Source organism: Chrysochloris asiatica, unplaced genomic scaffold (genome assembly GCF_000296735.1).
Source record: "Chrysochloris asiatica unplaced genomic scaffold, ChrAsi1.0 scaffold00261, whole genome shotgun sequence".
Lineage (NCBI taxonomy): Eukaryota > Metazoa > Chordata > Mammalia > Afrosoricida > Chrysochloridae > Chrysochloris > Chrysochloris asiatica.
The window spans coordinates 1,694,802-1,712,822 of NW_006408779.1; the positions used below are offsets into that span (position 1 = coordinate 1,694,802).

Genomic DNA, 18,021 nt, shown 5'->3' on the forward strand with positions numbered 1-18,021 from the left:
CTGGGTAAACCACCACACACATGGAAAAATGCATTGAGTGGAACACGTAAGATTAGTGCATTTGATGTCATGTTAGTACATACAAGAGGATCCTTTTCAGGGAAGACCCCGTCCCCCCGTGCAGTGCAAACAGTGAATGGTCAGCTGCTAACCAAAAGGTGGGAACTTCACATTTACCCAGAGGCATCTCAGAGGAAGGGTCCTGAAACCCATTCTGAAAAATCTGCCACTGGAAACCCTATGGAGCTCAGCTTTCCCGGAGTCAGAATCCATTCGTTGGGGAATGTTTTGGTTTCGGTTTTTCAAAACCATAATATCAATTTTATCACTCCGGTCTTCCCTGGGTCAGAGTAGCACTAACTTTAGAAGCTCTGAATTCTAAGAAAGGGTGACTTTGGGGTTTCGTAAAGGAGTGCTGGTGGCGCACTGTTTGAACGCTCCGTTGCTAAGTGAAAGGTCAGCAGTTCGAACCTATCAGGTACTCTGCGAGATAAAGATGTGGCAGCCTGTTCCCATACAGATTTATAGCCTTGGTAACCCTAAATCCTGAGGGATTGGTGTGAGTCGGGAGCCACTCTCTGGCAAGGGGCTTTTGTTTTTGTTTTTACTTTGACGTGTGTATAATGACATCAAGAGCACAGAGCTCAAATGTTCAACACAATGTGGTTTTACACCTGTATGGTACTCTGAGTCCACAGAGGTACCTCAGAAGAAAGACCTGGCAACCCACTTCCAAAACCCCAGCCCGTGAAGACCCACAGAGCACGTTCTGACACATGTGGTAGTGTCAGAGGGGACTCCCAGGCAGCTGGTCTAGTGTTTTGCTGTGCGTGTGTGTCTGCATGGGAGGGGATTCCTTGAAAAGAGAATGTTTATCACACCTCCCACCTCCTCAGCGAGTTCCTATTCAGTGAGGGGCCTCAGGGCCCAGCCCATGGGATGAGCACATGGCAACCACTACAGACTCACCCTCTGCCCTCGTGCGTATACGCCGTAGCCCGTCACGTTAGCCCCATTGGACAGCCCAGTGGACGTCAGGGCAGGGGGTCTCCAGGAGACCTGGACAGTGGCTGGGGTGGCTCCAGCCTGCACAGTGACATCCTGTGGGGGAGCCGGAGGACCTGGAGGGACAGGGACAGACGTGGTCACTTCCCTTTGGCAGTGACGGGAAGCAGGTGACCAGAGCTCTGCCTGACCACCGTCTACACGGGTTCACAGTTAACGGTGCTGAGAAAGAGGGTAGGACGGCAGGGGGTGATGTGTGAGCGTGTCTTCAGGGGTTCACCTTCTGCTGCAAAGGTACACCAGCTCTCTGAGCTCACAAGGACACCTAGAGTCTGGCAGAGGAAAGGTGGGCCTCCTTTGTGTCTCTCTCTCCCTGGCTGTCAGTGTCTCCATCTCTCTCTCTTCCTCACCCCTTCCCCTACCATCCCATCATCCATCCCGCTATGGTCTGCCTTTCCTGATGGCCATTTCCTGTACTGTGTGCCTCTAGGACGGGCCCCAGGTTCTCTGGTCTGACCCTCCTCAAGCACAAGTAGCCTTCTCGTAACTGAGGGGCAGTGGCAGTCACTCTCCTTGGAGACAGTTGTTGCCCAAGGACTGGTGTCACCTCCTGGATGTGACATGCTTCCACGGTCTGCCCAGCAGGTTGGTCACTACGTCCCCCCTCAGGGAAATAGCTCCAGCAAGTCAGTCACTGCCAAGGACCAGAGGTGGTCAGGTGTCATCATTCTTGAGAAGGAAGATCCAGCTGAAACCTGTACTGGCTCTGCCCCCCCAAGCAGTGAAAGCCCAGGGAAGGCACAGGGTTTGCTGGTGCACAATGAACACCTGCTTTCTGCAACCCCACTCGGTCCCTGAGGTGAAGGGCAGGCGGTCTCAGAGATGGACAATCAATGGAGAGATCATTATAAGGTGAACCTGCCCCAAACTTGGTTCAAACACAGCTAAATTTCAGAGGTCGACTCTTTGTGCTGGCAGGGGGGACACCCTCCCTACATCTTTGCTGGTGTCCCAGTCCACATAGCGCCCTGGTTCCACACGGTGATGGAAATGAGACACATCTGGTAGTGCCATTTCTGCAGACCCGGAACATCCGCATTTGCTTGGTTCTTGTTCTTTCAGGTGTCCCTGAGGGGAATGGTCAGATTTGGGGGCATGGGCACGGTACACACCTCCTACTGTCCTCTACTTGCATGTTTGTGTTAGCTGACATCAAGTTGTCCCCAAATCATGGTGCAATGAAAAAACCACTGGCGCGTTTTGCGCCATCTCTACGAGTTGTGGGCTGTACCACTGTGTTCCTTACGGGTTTTCGTCCCCGATTTTCTGAGGTAGACTGCCAAGCGTTTCTTCATAGTCGTCTTCCTCAGGACTGTCCACCGAAAGCTGTACAGAATCACAGCTACACACCAGCCGCCACCGACAGATGGGCTGGGGGCGGGTCACTACCCATGAGAGACCCCAGCTGGAAGTCGAAACGAGTTCTTCCATGGAGAAGGTGAGAATTTGACCACAAAACTATCAGTATCTCGACTTGCGCATATGGTGATGGTGTGGCACGGAGTCCTTTCTGACTCATAGCTCACAGTGACCCCATACAGGCTTTCCAAGGCTGTCAATCTTTATGGGAGCAGAAAGCCTTATCTTTCTCCTGAGAAAGAGCTGGTAGATACGAACTGCTGACCTTGTGGTTCGCAGCTCAATTCGTAACCCACTATGCTAGCAGGGCTCCTACATGTTCGTATCAATGGCCTTGGTTCTGTGCACACGACATCACCGCCTGCTGCTCTCACTTAGCTGGGCCCCATGCCAATGACCATCCACAGCTGTCCTGAGTTCACATGCTGCCCTGCTCAGCTGAGCGGAACACGCTGAGAACCGCTCACTGCGGCCGCACTGCCATCGAAACCACATAACCAGAGCTCTCCACCCTAACAATCCGCTATTACCAAGTGGCCCTGCCCAGCCAGGGCTGAAGAACTCATACTCCACACATAGACCACCACCAAGGGCAGCTATGAGGACCTGGGATAGTGCTGTAGGTTAGCAGTTCAAATCTACCAGCCGCTCCTCGGAAACGCCGTACAGCAAGGGTGGAGGATGTCTGGCCTGCAGCTCCAGCCACCACATTGTTGTTGTTAAGCACCATTGAGCCGGTTCCAACTCATAGTGACCTGTATAGGGTTTCTAAGGCCTGGCTGCTGAATTTGAACCACCGACCTTGTGGTTCAAACCAACCTTGCAATCCAGTGCTTTATCCAGAGTCACACCAGGACTTCAGTCATCACATTGGTTGTTGGTGGTTCTGTGTCGTGGAGTCAGTTCTGACCCATAGCGACCCTGTATAAAGTTTCCAAGGAGCAGCTGGTGAGCTTGAACCACCAACCTTGCAGTTCAAATGACTTTGCAACCTGACGCATTAGCACACAGCGCCACACCAGGACTCCTTATTAGGCATTGGTGGTGGTGGTGGTTGGTGTTATGTGCCGTGGAGTCGGTTCCGATTCATAGTGACCCTGTACAGGGTTTTCGAGGCTGTTAATCTTTGTGGGAGCAGAAAGCCTCATCTTTTTCTCACGGAACAGCTGGTAGTTTCAAACTTCTGACCCTGAGATTTTGCAGCCTGATTCATAACCACTACGTTACCAGAGCGCCTTGTTGTTGTTAAGTGCTGTTGAGTCAGTTCCGATCCATAAAGACCCTGTATAGGGTTTCCGAAGGGCAAATGGTGTGCTTGAACCATCGACCTTGCAGTTCAAATGGCTTTGCAGTCTGTCGCATTAGCACACAGTGCCACACCAGGACTCCACCGGAACTCCTTAGGGTGAGTTAATGAACTGTTTGACCAAATACAGAAGACTAATTTTTAAGTTGATAACCACATGGCGGGTGAATGATGTTATAAATTTTGGCAAAGAAAGGTTCCCCTCCCCTTCTTACAGGGTCGCTATGAGTCAGACCCAGCTCGATGGCACTTAACAACAGGAGCATGACAACTCCCCATGTGGAAGGTGGACAATGAAGAAGAAAGACGAAGAAGAACCGGTGTAGCTGATTAGAGAAGGACACTGCAAGTGTGATGGACTGCCAGACCCAACGAGGAGGAAACGCAGCCAGAACGCTCCTTAGAAGCCACGATGGTGAGACTCCGTCTCTCAGACTTTGGACACGTTATCAGAAGGACCTGTCCCTGGAGCAGGATATCGTGCTTGGTGAAGTGGACGGTCAAACGTAGCTACAACTGTCAGGATGGCGCAGGAGCTGGAACCAACGTGATTACCACCTAACAACAAGGCAGTTCCTACAATTTTCCCAGCTGTCAGACGAGGACACTGAGGCCCCGTGTCCTACAGCACGTGGGGTCAAGGACCTGCCCTCTGACCTCAGAGCCTGTGGTTCCAACCACTGCACCATTCTGACAATTCTCCTCAAACTCAAGTGACAGCCTGTTCCCCAGCAGCAGCGCTCCGCTCGATGTACACCAGGATCCAGAGCCGAGGACAGCCTACAGTAGCCACGTAGGTCATTTACATGGAAGCCACTGTTGTTAGGTGCTGAGTCGGTTCCGACCCATAGTGATCCTATGCACAAAAGAACCAAATACTGCCCAGTCTTGCGCCAACCTCACAATTGTTAAGCTTGAGACACTGTTGTCACTGTACCAATCCATCTTGATGACAGTCTCCCTGTTTCTCTTTGACCCTCCACTTTACCAAACAAGATTTATTAAAGTACAAACTCATTACGCTTTAATAAATCACCTCTCATGTGTGCGAAAGCTGGGTATTTTGGTGCATTTGACTTGCAGAGCTGGTGAAAATATTAAATATACCGAAGAATGTGCAAATTGGTCTTAGAAGAAATCAAGCAACAGGCTCCTTGGAAGCCAGGAGGGTCAGGCTTCAACCTGCTGAATCGTTGTCCACTCGTGGTAACCCACGAGTGTCCGAGTAGAACTGCACTCTGTAAGCTTTTCAAGGTATGACCTTCTGGAATTAGATACCCAAGGCTTTCTTCCTGGATGCCGTTGGGTGGGCTAGAACCACCAACCTTTCAACAGTTGAGCGTGTAACCACTGACACGGTACAGGGACTCCTGGGAGACCCTGCAGTGAACATCCACGAAGAGCGTGGGTCTTCATCTCCAGAATCCATTACTGATGTCCTCGCTCCTAAGTAGGAAACCAAAAGCCATCCATCGTCTGACACTGAATTGACGGGACGTGGGTCAGTCAGGTCTTGCTCCACAGTCTCCTCTCCTTGGACAGCACTGGTCTCCTGCCTGTGGCTGGCCATTTGCCAGGTCAGATTCTAGTTTGTGAATCTCACAAACAACGGAAAAAGCAACTAAATACAAACTGAAGTCACTGCAAGTTGGAATGCCCATGTTACCTTGGATGAGAGATTTTGTGTCCATGGTAAAAAATGATACTGCCTAACAGATAAATTGTACATCAAGCTACTAACCAAGGATGCCTGGGAGGTCTCAGTCACTCAATCCCAGAAGGGGACTCCAACAAGGAGAATGCAGGGACAGGCATTTCCATGAGAAATGTGTGCATGTCCCAGGGTCAGGAAAGGCCCGTAAAGAGACCAGTGACATCTCAAACATTTGTGAGAAACAAAACAAGCTTCTCAGCTCCCAGAAGACGGTCCCCACCCAGACGTGCAGGCTCCAACCATGGTGCCATCTGTCCACAGCACAGGCAAACAGGCACGCAGTAGACGTTTCCAGAGGTGGAGGTGGGAGCTGCGCGTTCATTCAATAACGCTAGGATTCCAGAGGAGCCCTGGTGACTCTGTAGGATAAGCTCTGAACTACTAAACTGCAAGATCGGCAGCCACCTCGTGGGAGAAAAATGAGGCCTCGGAAACCCAACAAAGGATCGCCATGAGGCAGAACTGACGTGATGCAATGGGCAAAAGGTCGCAGTCAGTCAGAGAGTGAGAAGATCTAATGGCTGGCACATCTCATACATCCCACCTCTTCCCACAGCTTCCCCACAAGGGTGTGTGGAAGGAGGGAAGGGAAGGGGCCATGCTGTTATCATTCCTGTTTGCAGCTGAGGAAACAGATGGAGACTGAAATTTAGATTGTAGGAGTGCCCAGAGCTTAAATTATCTCCCGCATTTAACTTTCTAGCTTTTAAATGAATCTTTTAACATATGCTTACCCAAAATGCAAACAACAAAAAAAGAATCAGAAAGAACAAGGCTGAGAGATGAGTGGACAAGCCCATCCAATGTTCTCCAGTGAGCTCCCACTGGGTGGGGTGCGGGAAAGAGATGACATACAAAACATTCAGCATTTCCATCCCTCAGGGTGGTCCCACTGTGGTCATCTAAAGTTGAGGGTGAGCAAAAAAGAGGGAGATGGACGAACACAGTGGCCCCAAAGCGAGGCCCGAACTCATCAACCGTGTGAGGATGGTGCAGAGCCATGCAGTGTTTTGTTCTGTTGTACACAGGGCCTCTGTGAGTTGGAACCAACTGGACAGCACCTAACAATGACAACTTATAGGATGAATATACTGCTAGCTAATGTGCAAGTGCCAAGGAATGCTTTTCAACAATGTGGTTCTGGCACAAGACCCCCGGCACCCTCTCTGTGTGTTCCCAGCTGCATGGTCACTGGACCGGGTTTTATGAGCAAATGTTGATGGTGTGCAGCTTCCTCCCTCTGCTTTCTCTTTGGAAGCTAGACTCCCAAGTCCCATCCCCAGGCCCAGGGTGAGAGAGCACTCTTTCTGTGCGGAACCCACCTGCGGGCAGCGTCGAGAATTCGACGAAGGCCTCCTTCTTCTCCCGCTGCTCCAAGGGCAGCTGCCATGGCATCTGGTGGGGCTTGGCAAGAACCTTCACCTTGTAGGCCATGTTGGGTCTGAGATTTAAAAACTGGTACTTGTACCTCGCCGCCCTGACGATGTCAAACTCCTCTTCGTTGAGGAAGATCACGTGGCTGTAGTTGCTGTTGGTGGGGAGCCAGGAGAGCTGGGCGGAGATCTGGGTGATGTTGTCCACCCGCAGATGGGAGGGGGCCACCACCACATCCCGGCCCACCAGCAGCGTGCACTGCAGCTCGTCTGAGCTGCCCCGGCTCGTCACACACTGCACAGAGATGCGGTAGGTGCACGCAGCCATGTTGAGCTTCTCAATGAGCGCTTTGGTTCTGCTCCCCAGCGTCAGATTCATCCGCGTCTCCTTGTCCACCAGGATGTTGTAGCTGCTTACGGTCCCCCACCCCGGGGGCATGGCTGGGGGCTCCCAGCCCACAATGACACTTTTGGCGAGTTGTTTGATTAGGGTGATTTTTCTAGGGTAAGGCACAATGTCTTCTCCAATCTCATCAATGTTCATGTCCAGCGTCCCCCCACCATTGTCCGTGACGCTGGGGTCAATGTGAATGGGAGAGTGGAGGTCCCGGACGTTCTCCCCTTCCAAGCCGATGCCGGAACGGTTGATGAAATTCTGATCCTGTTCATTTCCCAGCGTGGTTGCCAATCGCGACTCATTGTCCTGGACAAAGTCCACAAAGTTGGAGGGCACCAGACCTCTCTGTCCATCCAGTAGTTCACCTGTAGGGATGACGGTAGAATCACCCAGCAATCACCCCAGGGACCCTGATAATTCTCCCAAATCGGACCACATGGCAAGGGAACAGTCCCAGGCACCTACTGGGCTTGCTCAGCTTCCTGTGGCAATCTACCCCACAGAGCCGAACCTCTTCAGGATCCCTCCTCACTACAAGTAGTCACTCATGAACTCCGTACACATGCTGCTTAATCTCGCAGCGCTCACCACCATCTGCCCCTGTGTATGTGTACTTGTTAATCTCCTGACAAAGATGGCACCTCAGGAAGGCAGATTCCTTACCTGGCACATAGGAGGTGCTCAGTGAACACTACGCAGGAGAACTCACAGACTACTGCAAAATAGATTTCACATGATGACCACTAATGACCAAAGGCCAGAGAAGATGTGCGAAGACATCAAGAACATTCATTATACAGGAATACAGCAAAAGGTCATTGGCAAGACAGGAAAGAAAGAAAAGACCAAAACAAATGTCAGAAGAGACTCTGAAATTTGCCTTGAGGGTACAGAAGTTAAAGCAATCAGGGGAAAAGATGAAACGGAAGAGCTAAACAGCAAATTTCAGAGATCAGCCCCAGACGACAAAGTCAAGTATTATAATGCAATGGGCAAAGACCTGGAGTTAGAAAACCGAAAGGGAAGAACACACTCAGCATTTCTCAAGCTGAAAGGACTGAAGAAAAAATTCAAACCCCAAATTGCAATACTGAAGAATTCTATGGGCAAAATATTGACCAAAGCAGGAAGCATCAAGAGAGAATGGAAGGAATACAGAAAGGCACGGTACGAATAAGAAATGGTCAGTATGCCAACAATACAAGAGGTAGCGTAGGATCAAGAACCAATGGTATTGAAGGTATTGCCCCCTAACAAGGCTACACAAATGGAAATGTTTTCACAAACGGATGCAGCACTGGAGGCGCTCACACTTCTATGCCAAGAAATCTGGCAACCAACTGGAAGAGATCCATATTTGTGCCCATTCCAAATAAAGGGGACCCAAGAGAATGTGGAAATCATTGAACAGTATCATTAATATCACAGCAAACAAAGTTTGCTGAAGAGAATTCCAAAATGGTTGCAGCCATACATTGACAGGGAGATGCTATAAATTCTCAGTGGGTTCAGAAGAGGACGTGGAATGACGGATAATATGGCTGATGTGAGATGGATCTCAGAGAATACCAGAAAGATGTTTAAGTGTGCTTTATTGACTATACAAAGGTTTTCTATTGTGTGGATCATGCCAAGCTATGGACAACTCTGCTGAGAATGAGTATTCCGGAACAACTGTGCTCTTGAGGAACCTGTCCACAGACCACAGGGCAGTCGATCAAACAGAACAAGAGAACATGAATGGTACAAAATCAGGAAAGGTGTGTGTAAGGGTTGTGTCCTTTCACAACACTTACTCAAGCTGTACTCTGAGCAAATAATCCAAAAAACTGGATTATATGAAGAACGTGGCATCAGATTTTGAGGAAGATTAATATGTGATATGCACATGACACAACCTTACTGACTAGAGACCAAGAGGATAAACACACACTGATGAAGATCAAAGACCACAGCCTTCAGTATAGATTGCATCTCAACGTAAAGGAAATGAAAATACTTACAACTGGGCCAATAAATAACATCATGACAAACATAGAGAAGATTGAAATTGTCAAAGACTTCAATTTGCTCGGATCCACAATCAATGTTAAGAAATCAAATGATGTATTTTATTGTATTATATAAATCTGCTGCAAAACAAAGACCGCTTCAAAGTGTTTAAGAGCAAAGATGTCAGTTTGAGGACGAAGATCCACTTGACCCAAGTCACGGTCATTTTAATGGCCTCAAAACCATGTGAAAATAGGACAATAAATAAGGAAGACCATAGAAGAACTGGTGCGTTTGCATGACGATGTTGGAGAAGAATATTGCAAGTACTGTGGACTGCCAGAAAACAAACAAATCTGTGTTGCAAGAATTACAGGCAGAATTCTTCTTAGAGGCCAAGATGGCCAGACTTTGTCTCCCAGACTTTGGACACGTTGTCAGGAGAGACCAGTCCCTGAAAAAGGACATCATGCTGATAAAGTGGAGAGTCAGCAAAAAAAGAGGAAGACCCCCAGCGAGACAGACTGGCACAGAAGTAGCAGCAACAGTTAGGATGGCGCCAGACGGGCGGCTTTTCGCTCTATGTACACGGGGTCACTATGGGTCAGAACTGACTCAATGGCACTTCACAACCCAAACCCTAATGCTAACACTAGCTCCAGCCCTATTGGTGGCGGACTACGGTAAGCATGGGCCCCTTGTGCTTATTTATGGCTAACTCATGGTAAGCATGTATTCTCTTATGCTTACTTGTGGTTACAATAAGGCCACCTTGTGCTTGCTCGTGGTAAGCATGGGCCCCCTTGTACTTACTCGTGGTAAGAATGGGCCCCCTTGTACTTATTTGCGGCTAATTCATTGTAAGCACAGGCTCCCTTGTGCTTACTTGGCTGACTCATGGTAAGCATGACCTCTCTTGTGCTTACTTGTGGCTGACTCATGGTACTCATGTATTCTCTTGTGTTTACTTGCGGTAAACACAGGCCCCCTTGTACTTAACAAAAACAGGGTCTTCTGTGTTTTCTCATGTTAAGTAGGGGCCCCTTGTGCTTACTCATGGCTGACTCAAGGCAAGCTTGGCCTCATTTATGCTTATCTGCAGTAAACACAGGCCCTCTTGTGCTTTCTCACGATAAGCAGAGCCCTTTGTGCCTATTCCTGGTAAGCACGGACCCCTTGTGTCTACTGATGGCAAGTACCTGACAACACCTAACAAGAACATGCGTGAGGGATCAGGCAGGATTAGACCAGACCTGAATTCACAACCGAGCCCTCCATGGGTGCTGGCAGGGGGCTGGAGGGAGACGGGGCGGTCAGACAGAGGACAGGGACGGACCCCTTTGGAGGAGATGGACCTCTCAGTTGTTCAGGAAACCGCTGAAATTCAAAGATAGAATGTCTGCAAGTCAGAATTCTTCTTGCAGTTGAAATTTGGAAGCCGCACTCTGCTGTCTAGCCGTGACTAAATGACAACCTCTCACTGTGAAGCACACAAGGTCAGTGGGGCCACCCTAGGAATCAGAGACTGGCAGAGCCACCAAGCCCAGTCCCCACCCAGCCCCAGCCACGCCCCAGCAGAGACCTTCGTAAAAACCATCTTCATCCATGTCGCCGTACACATAAAGGTACTTCCCTGCCGTGAGCGGCAGCTCCGCTTCCGGATTTTCATTTGGCCCATCAAAGGGGTTGTAGCTAGAGGGAGACATAAAGCCAATCAGTAGCGATGCTGGATGCATTTCCCAGGCAGGGCCAGGGGCTGCCATCTGTCTCTCCCCACCACTGAACATTACAAACCCACATGAGCGTTCATCCGGTGCTGACGAACCCCTGGAACACTCTGGAAACCCAGGCCACACTGCCCACTCATGAGGAAGTAACAGACAGATCAATCTGGAGCCAGGTTGAGACGCTCAGAATGTTATGTTGATGTTGCTCACACCCGTCATGCCCTCCATCAATGTACATTTCCCAATCCCCCACACAATCAATTTCACAAAGGTAGAATCGTAAACAATTGAGCCATCTTTGTTCTAAGCCTTGACAATGTGAAAACCCACTGAGTGGTGACATCTCCAACTCATGATGCCACCATGTGTCTCACAGTAGAACTGAGCTCCACAAAGTTTTCAGGAGATGAGTTTTGGGAAAGAGATTACCAAGCCTTTCCAAGGCACCTCTTGAGCTACTGAGTGAGTTTGCCATTTGCTCCACCATGGAGTCTCCTAATGTCCACTGACAAGCTTACTTCTCCTCCAAGCTGGATGGGGACCCGTCAGCTCAGGAGCATCCCCCACTGCCCCTTTGATGATTGGTCAGCAGTGTGCAGAGGGGAGCACCATCCCTACCTGTAGCGGGCAACACATAGATGAACCTTTCCGGAGTATCTCTGCTTTGCGGTATTGGAATTCCGTTCATTATCCATCTATTAAAGATACAGGGAATGTCCGGGTTATGGAATCTGTATGTCCCACAGCCCATGCCACAGATCCACAAGATGCACTTCCATCATCTCATGGGACTTCGGGGAAAACGACATCTGTACCTTCTGTCGACTCAACACTGATTCATGGCACCCCCGTGTGGTCAGAGTAGAACTGAGCCCACAGGGTTCTCAGTGGATGATTTTTCATAAGTAGATCCCACTCATGGTGCCCCGTGTGTGTGTCAGAGTACAACTGTGCCCCACAGGGTTCTCAGTGGATGATTTTTCATAAGTAGATTCCACTCATGGTGCCCCGTGTGTGTGTCAGAGTAGAACTGTGCCCCACAGGGTTCTCAGTGGATGGTTTTTCATAAGGAGATCCCACTCATGCTGCCCCGTGTGTATCAGAGTAGAACTGTACTCCACAGGGTTCTCAGTGGATGGTTTTTCATAAGTAGATCCCACTCATACTGCCCCGTGTGTGTCAGAGTAGAACTGTGCTCCACAGAGTTCTCAGTGGATGATTCTTCATAAGTAAGTTCCACTCATGGTGCCCCTTGTGTGTCAGAGTAGAATTGTGCTCCACAGGGTTCTCGGTGGCTGGTTTTGGAAGTGGGCACCAGGGCACCTCTGGGTGGGTTCTAGGTGCCTGTCCGTTAGCACCTGAGTGAATTCACCATTTCCACACCCAGGGACCCCTATCTTGGCTATGAACTAAGAAATGAACGTAATCCCCAAATATGGATTCTTTAATCACAACTAAGAGATGTTTATGAAGAATTGGCCCCTCATCAGCAAAGGGAATAAAATGGGGGGCAGGGGAGAGGGGGAAAGGCAGAGGGAAGAGAAGGAAGATGAAGGACGGGAGGGAAGGAGGAGAGGGACGGAGCCCCCATCCACGCCCACCACAGAGCAGGAGATGGAAGGCCCTCTGAGAAGCACTCACATCAGACTCCACTCTGCATCTCGGGCCTCCGGATCTCGACAGAAAGGCAGGTTTGTGTGACGGCAGCTCTGGCACAAGGGGCAGGATATAGTCACCAATCACAGAGTGGCTTCCAATGGTGCTCTCCTGACCTGACCATCGGCGTTAGACCAGTTGGGAACAGGATGGACATCAGTGACAGTAGACATCAATGTCAGGCACCCACCATCTTACTAGTATCAAGCTGTGGTTTCCACATCTGCCCCTCTAGCTCTTCATGGGACTCGGCTGTCTACACCTTCTGCCAGCTGAGCCCCATCCCCTGCTGTCCTAACAATGGACGCTGAGTATGGCTCAGCCAAAGGAGTCACTGGAGGGATTTTAATGGGAGGATTTTCCTTTACTTGGACCCACAATCAATACTCATGGAAACACCCACCAAAAAATCAAAACGATGTATTGCATTGGGCAGATCTGCTGCAAAAGACCTCTTTAAAGTATTTATGAGTGAAGATGTCACTTTGAGGACTAAGATACGCCTGGGCCAGGTATTTTCAATCACCTCATGTGCATGTGAAAGTTGGACAATGAGTAAGAAACACTGTAGAAAAAATTGATGCATTAACATTGTGGTGTTGGAGAAAAACATTGAAAGTACCATGGAAGGTCTGAAGAACAAACAAATCTGTCTCAGAAGAAGTACAGCCAGAATGCTCCTCAGATGAGATGATGGTGAGATTTTATCTCATGTACCTTGGACACGTGATGAGGTGGGACCGTCCCGGGGGAAAGACATCATGCTTGGTCAAGTGGAGGTTCAGGAAAAAAGAAGACGCCCCTCCCAATGAAGTGCAGTGGCATGGTGGCTGCATCAATGGGGCCAAGCAGTACAGAGGCTGTGAGGATGGTACAGGACCAGGCAGTGTTCCTGCTGTTAGGTACAGGGTCACTAGGAGTCGGAGCCACATCAACAGCGCCTAATACAACATCAATGAGGTAAGACTCGAGGCAGCTGTGTAATGATGTCATCAGCCTGTGACATGATCTGATGTGTTATGACCATTTATAAGAGGATCAGGGTGGGATAGAACCTCCATGCCCAGGTCATAGCCCCGATGCCACGTAAGGACTGTGTCCCTGGACTGTGGCGAGGCATGAGCTGGGAGACTCAAGCACATTAACGGAATCTTCAACCACCAAGACAGAAGAGCTGGGACAGTGTGTATTTGGACTTGGACTCCCTGGGTTGACAACCTTCTAGATCCAACACTCTGAATTAAGACTTCACACCTCCTAAACTCGGATGGAACAACTAAGAGACCAGATCAGTCACTCACCTTTGCCGATGGAGGCAGCGATCCCATTCATGAAGGGTGGGAAGGGCTTGCTGGGGGCACCCACAGGACTGCTCCCCACGAGGTCGATGGTCCCTGCGTGCAGCCGGAACCTCTCCAGCTCCCGAGACAGCAGGCTGAACTGCTCAGTCTGCATCTGACATTTCGCCTCCAGCTCTTGCACCTTGGACTGTGGAGTTGTGTACAGGGATGGGTCAGCTGGGGGCGCTCGGAGTGGGCACGTGTGTGTGAGGCAGGGAGGGAGAATGGCGCTGGATAAAACACAGCCTCCCATACAGCCAGGCTGGGGGCCAAGTCCCGTTATTGTGCCAGAGTGAGGAACCACAGGTGCCAAGGAATCTTGCAAAGAGCACATCAGACGATTCTGGGTTCCGTGTGCCACCCGGGCACTTTGCTGTTGGCAGGCCTCACCGTGGGACTGTGGAACTGGCAGCTGGGGCCCAGTGTGGATGGGAACGATGCCTTATCTGCCAGTGCTACCTTCTCATTGGGGGTGCCTGCCCACCTTCCCTTGAGAATGCAGGGCTCCCACAGAACACAGCTCTTAGCAAACACCAGGGTCATTCTACCTGCTAGATTTGGGCAGCGACACCAAGGCCATGTGTAGACACCACGAGGATACCTGGGAATCCCCACGGGTACCCATTCTCTTGGGACCCAACAGGCTAGCCATCTTGGGTACCTTCCTCCGTCCTGGGTCCTCACGTGGCCTCCTCAGTGGACACAGGAGTGCCGGCTTCCCCTCCCTGGGATATGTCCTGGTGCAGAGGTATGCTGGTCTCTAAGACAGTCCCCTTCCAAGACACATATCAGGGAGGAGCCTGCTCAGGCCACTGGCCCCTGGTCATATGACTCTGCTCTGTCTCCGGATCCACCAGGAGCCCAGCTCTGCTTTCGGATTACTCACGGGCCCTCAATCATCAGACAGATCACTGAAATTCCACAGAAACCATGGACATGGAGTGGATCCCAACTCACAGCAGCCCCATGTGTGTCAGAGAACTGTGTTCCCCAGGGTCTCAGTGGCTGATTTTCCAGAAGATTGCCAGACCTTTCTTTCAAGGCACCTATGGTTGGACTCGATCCTGCAAGTCTTCAGGGAGTAGCTGAGCATTTGTCATTTGCATCACTCAGGAATTCTTTCATTGTCGTTAAGTGCTGTCGAGTCAGTTCTGACTCACAGCGACCCTGTCTAGGTTTTCCAAGGAGTGGCTGGTGAGTTTGAACCACTGACCTTGCAGTTCAAACTGACCTTGTGAGCCAACGCCCGTCGTACAGAGCCACCCCAGGTACCAAACTCTAAATTAAACCAGCCGCTGCCAAGCTCACCACAACCACCAGTGGCCCCACGTGTGTTGGAACAGAACCTGGTTCGGTATGGTTTTCAGTGGCTGATGTTTTACAAGTTCATCCAAAACCACAACCAGCCCTCCAGTGAGTGTTGTTGTTGTTGTCAGGTGTCATCGAGTCGGTACTGACTCATAGTGACCTTATGCACAGCAGAATGAAACACTGCCCGATCCTGGGCCAACCTCACTATTGTTCCCATGCTTAAGCCCATTGATGCTGCCACTTGGCCAATCCATCTCACTGGGGGGTCTTCCTCTTTTTCTCTGACCCTCCACCATAGCAAACATGATATCCTTCTCCAAAGACTGGTCCCTTCTGACAATATATCCCAAGTATGAGAGACGAAGTTTGGCCATCCTGGCCTCCAGGGGGCGCTCTAGCTGTACTTCTTCCAACACAGATCTCTTGGTTCTTTTGGCAGCTATAACCAATCACATTAACCATTGACATCATCCAAATGCAAACTAAAACCAAACCCATAGCCTTCAAGGTGATTCCTACTCACAGCAACCCTAGAGAGCAGAGAATTGTCCCAGAGGTTTCCAAGGTTTTTAATGTTTAAGGAAGCAGACTTTCTTTCTTGTCTTTCTCCCTCGGAGCAGCTGGTGGGTTTGAACCACCTACCTTTTGGTTAGCAGTCCAGTGCTTAATGCAGTACACCACTAGGACTCCTTTTCACTACTCAGGGGCCTCAGTAATTTGAGGGTATTGGTTTGTGGGGGTCATGGTCTGCATGCTGTTTTGTCTCTCCCACTGGGAGATGGAAACATTTACTGTGCTGAGCCCCCCACCAAACAGCCAGATCCAGAGGGCAGGGCTGTGGTCTGCAGCAGCAAGAATGGGGGCACCCTCAGATACCAGCCTGCCTGGAACACCCAGCTCCCCAGTCTCCAAAGAAATGCTATTTATTTCTGCGCTCACGGGTTGCTTAAAATAGACTTAACAAATTCCAAACCCAGAATTCGTTTCTTTGATTCATTTAAAAAGCAGGAAACGAGCAGTATTCTTTTACAAAAGCTGAAGGAACCCAGTGGGGGCCATTTCCACCAGGATGCTCAATTACAGAAAATCAGGTGTCCTGGGTTACCTACACATTAGACAGCTAAGAGCAAGGTCAGCGGTTCAAATCCACCGGCTGCTCCGTGACAGACAGAGGAGGCTTTCTGCTCCCATAAAGACGTACAGTCTCAGGAAACCGATGAAGGGCGGTTGGGTTGGTTCTTTCAGGCAGAAGAGACAGCGCCTCGAGGATTAATGGTCATGGTTCATTCTAACATTGGTGACATGATGTGGACATGAAAGGTAACATACCTAAAATCCCCAACAGATTTTCCTGTTACAGAACACTCTGGAAACGGCAAAATCCTCACCACAGGGAACGAGGGGAGTGGCCAGGGTTTAGGGCGAGGGAGTGTCTTTGTGAAAATGGAGGTGTTGGTGCGGTGTGTGTGTGTGGGGGGGGGCACAAATCTGCTGCTTTTGATGTTGTTGAGTAGACTCTGACTCATAGTGACCCCATGTGACAGAGAAGAGCCTCCGAAAGGGTTTTCAAAAGCTGGACAATGAATAAGGAAGGCCATAGAAGAAGGGATGCATGTGAATTGTGTCGCTGGTGAAGAGTATTGAGTACACCTCGGACTAGACTGTCTAAAGAACACCCTACTCTATCTTACAAGTACAGCCAAATCTTCCTTAGACGTGACGATGGCCAGACTTCGTCTCTCATACTTCAGACATGGTATCAATCTGTCCCTGGAGAACAACATCATGCTTGCTAAAAAGTTGGGGAAGGTCAGTGAAAAAGAGGATGGCCTCAGTGAAATGGATTGGCACTTCTGTGGGTCTAAAATGATGTTAAAATCAAGGCTTAAAATGGAAAAAAAAAAAAGAGAGAGATTTAAGGAAACTACCACATAGTAACACAGGTGGTGTTCAGAACGACCGTTGCATGGGACCTTGTACCTGCTCAAGGTGTGGAGTGCAGGTGAGGTGTTACACATAAGGAACTGCTGTTGAGCCCAGTCTAACGTCTACCAACCCTATATGTGTCGGAGGAGAACTGCACCCCACCTGACGTTCAACAGCTGACTCTTTGGAAGCACCATAGTTTTCCTGCACACATGCAACATGCACACGCAGAACGCTCACAGGAAGCTAGTGCACGAGGGGGTTGTGTGGTTTGCAAAACAACCACAACAGTGTATAACGCATGCGGTATTCACATAAAAATATGGTAGCTTGCCAGGTCTTTCTTCTGAGGAAACTTTGAGTGGACTCCAGTAATCAACGATTTGGTTAGTAGCCAAGCGCTTAAACCCTTGTATCCCACAGGGATTCTCCCTGAGCTATAAAATGAAACCAGCGTTCATTGGCTTGATTCTGGTTTATAACCACTCTATATGTGCGTCAGAGAACTGTAGCCTTCAAGGTTCTCAGTGGATGACTTTTCAGAAGCAGATACCACTCATGGTGTCCCCGTGTGTTTAAGAGGAGAACTGGGCTCCACGGGGTTTTTGGGGCCTGTTTTTTTTTTTAAAAAGAAGATTACCAGGCCTTTCTTATGTGCTTCCCTGGGTGGACTGGAATTTCCAACCCTTCCATCAGTAGCTGAGTGTGTAATCACTCACCACCTGAGGACTCCGGATGACAGTAGTGATATTAGGCGCCCTGGAGTCCATTTTCCAACTCAGAGAAAGGCCCCATGGCACAGAACAGAACTGTCCCTAGTGGTTTCCAGCCTGCGATCATTACAGTGAGTCCTGG

At 49.8% G+C, this 18,021-nt stretch overlaps 1 protein-coding gene across 1 annotated transcript in view; it reads right to left on the bottom strand.

Moving 5' to 3' along the window:
- Positions 1-18,021, bottom strand: part of RIMBP2 (RIMS binding protein 2) — a 72,021-nt gene that overhangs the window by 23,538 nt on the left and 30,462 nt on the right. The window contains exons 3-8 of the mRNA XM_006874061.1: positions 13,891-14,077; positions 12,575-12,705; positions 11,552-11,628; positions 10,789-10,898; positions 6,767-7,579; positions 970-1,121 (exon numbers count right to left, since the gene is read on the bottom strand). Coding sequence (XP_006874123.1) covers positions 970-1,121; positions 6,767-7,579; positions 10,789-10,898; positions 11,552-11,628; positions 12,575-12,705; positions 13,891-14,077 — 1,470 coding nt within the window. The remainder of the gene's footprint in view (positions 1-969; positions 1,122-6,766; positions 7,580-10,788; positions 10,899-11,551; positions 11,629-12,574; positions 12,706-13,890; positions 14,078-18,021) is intronic.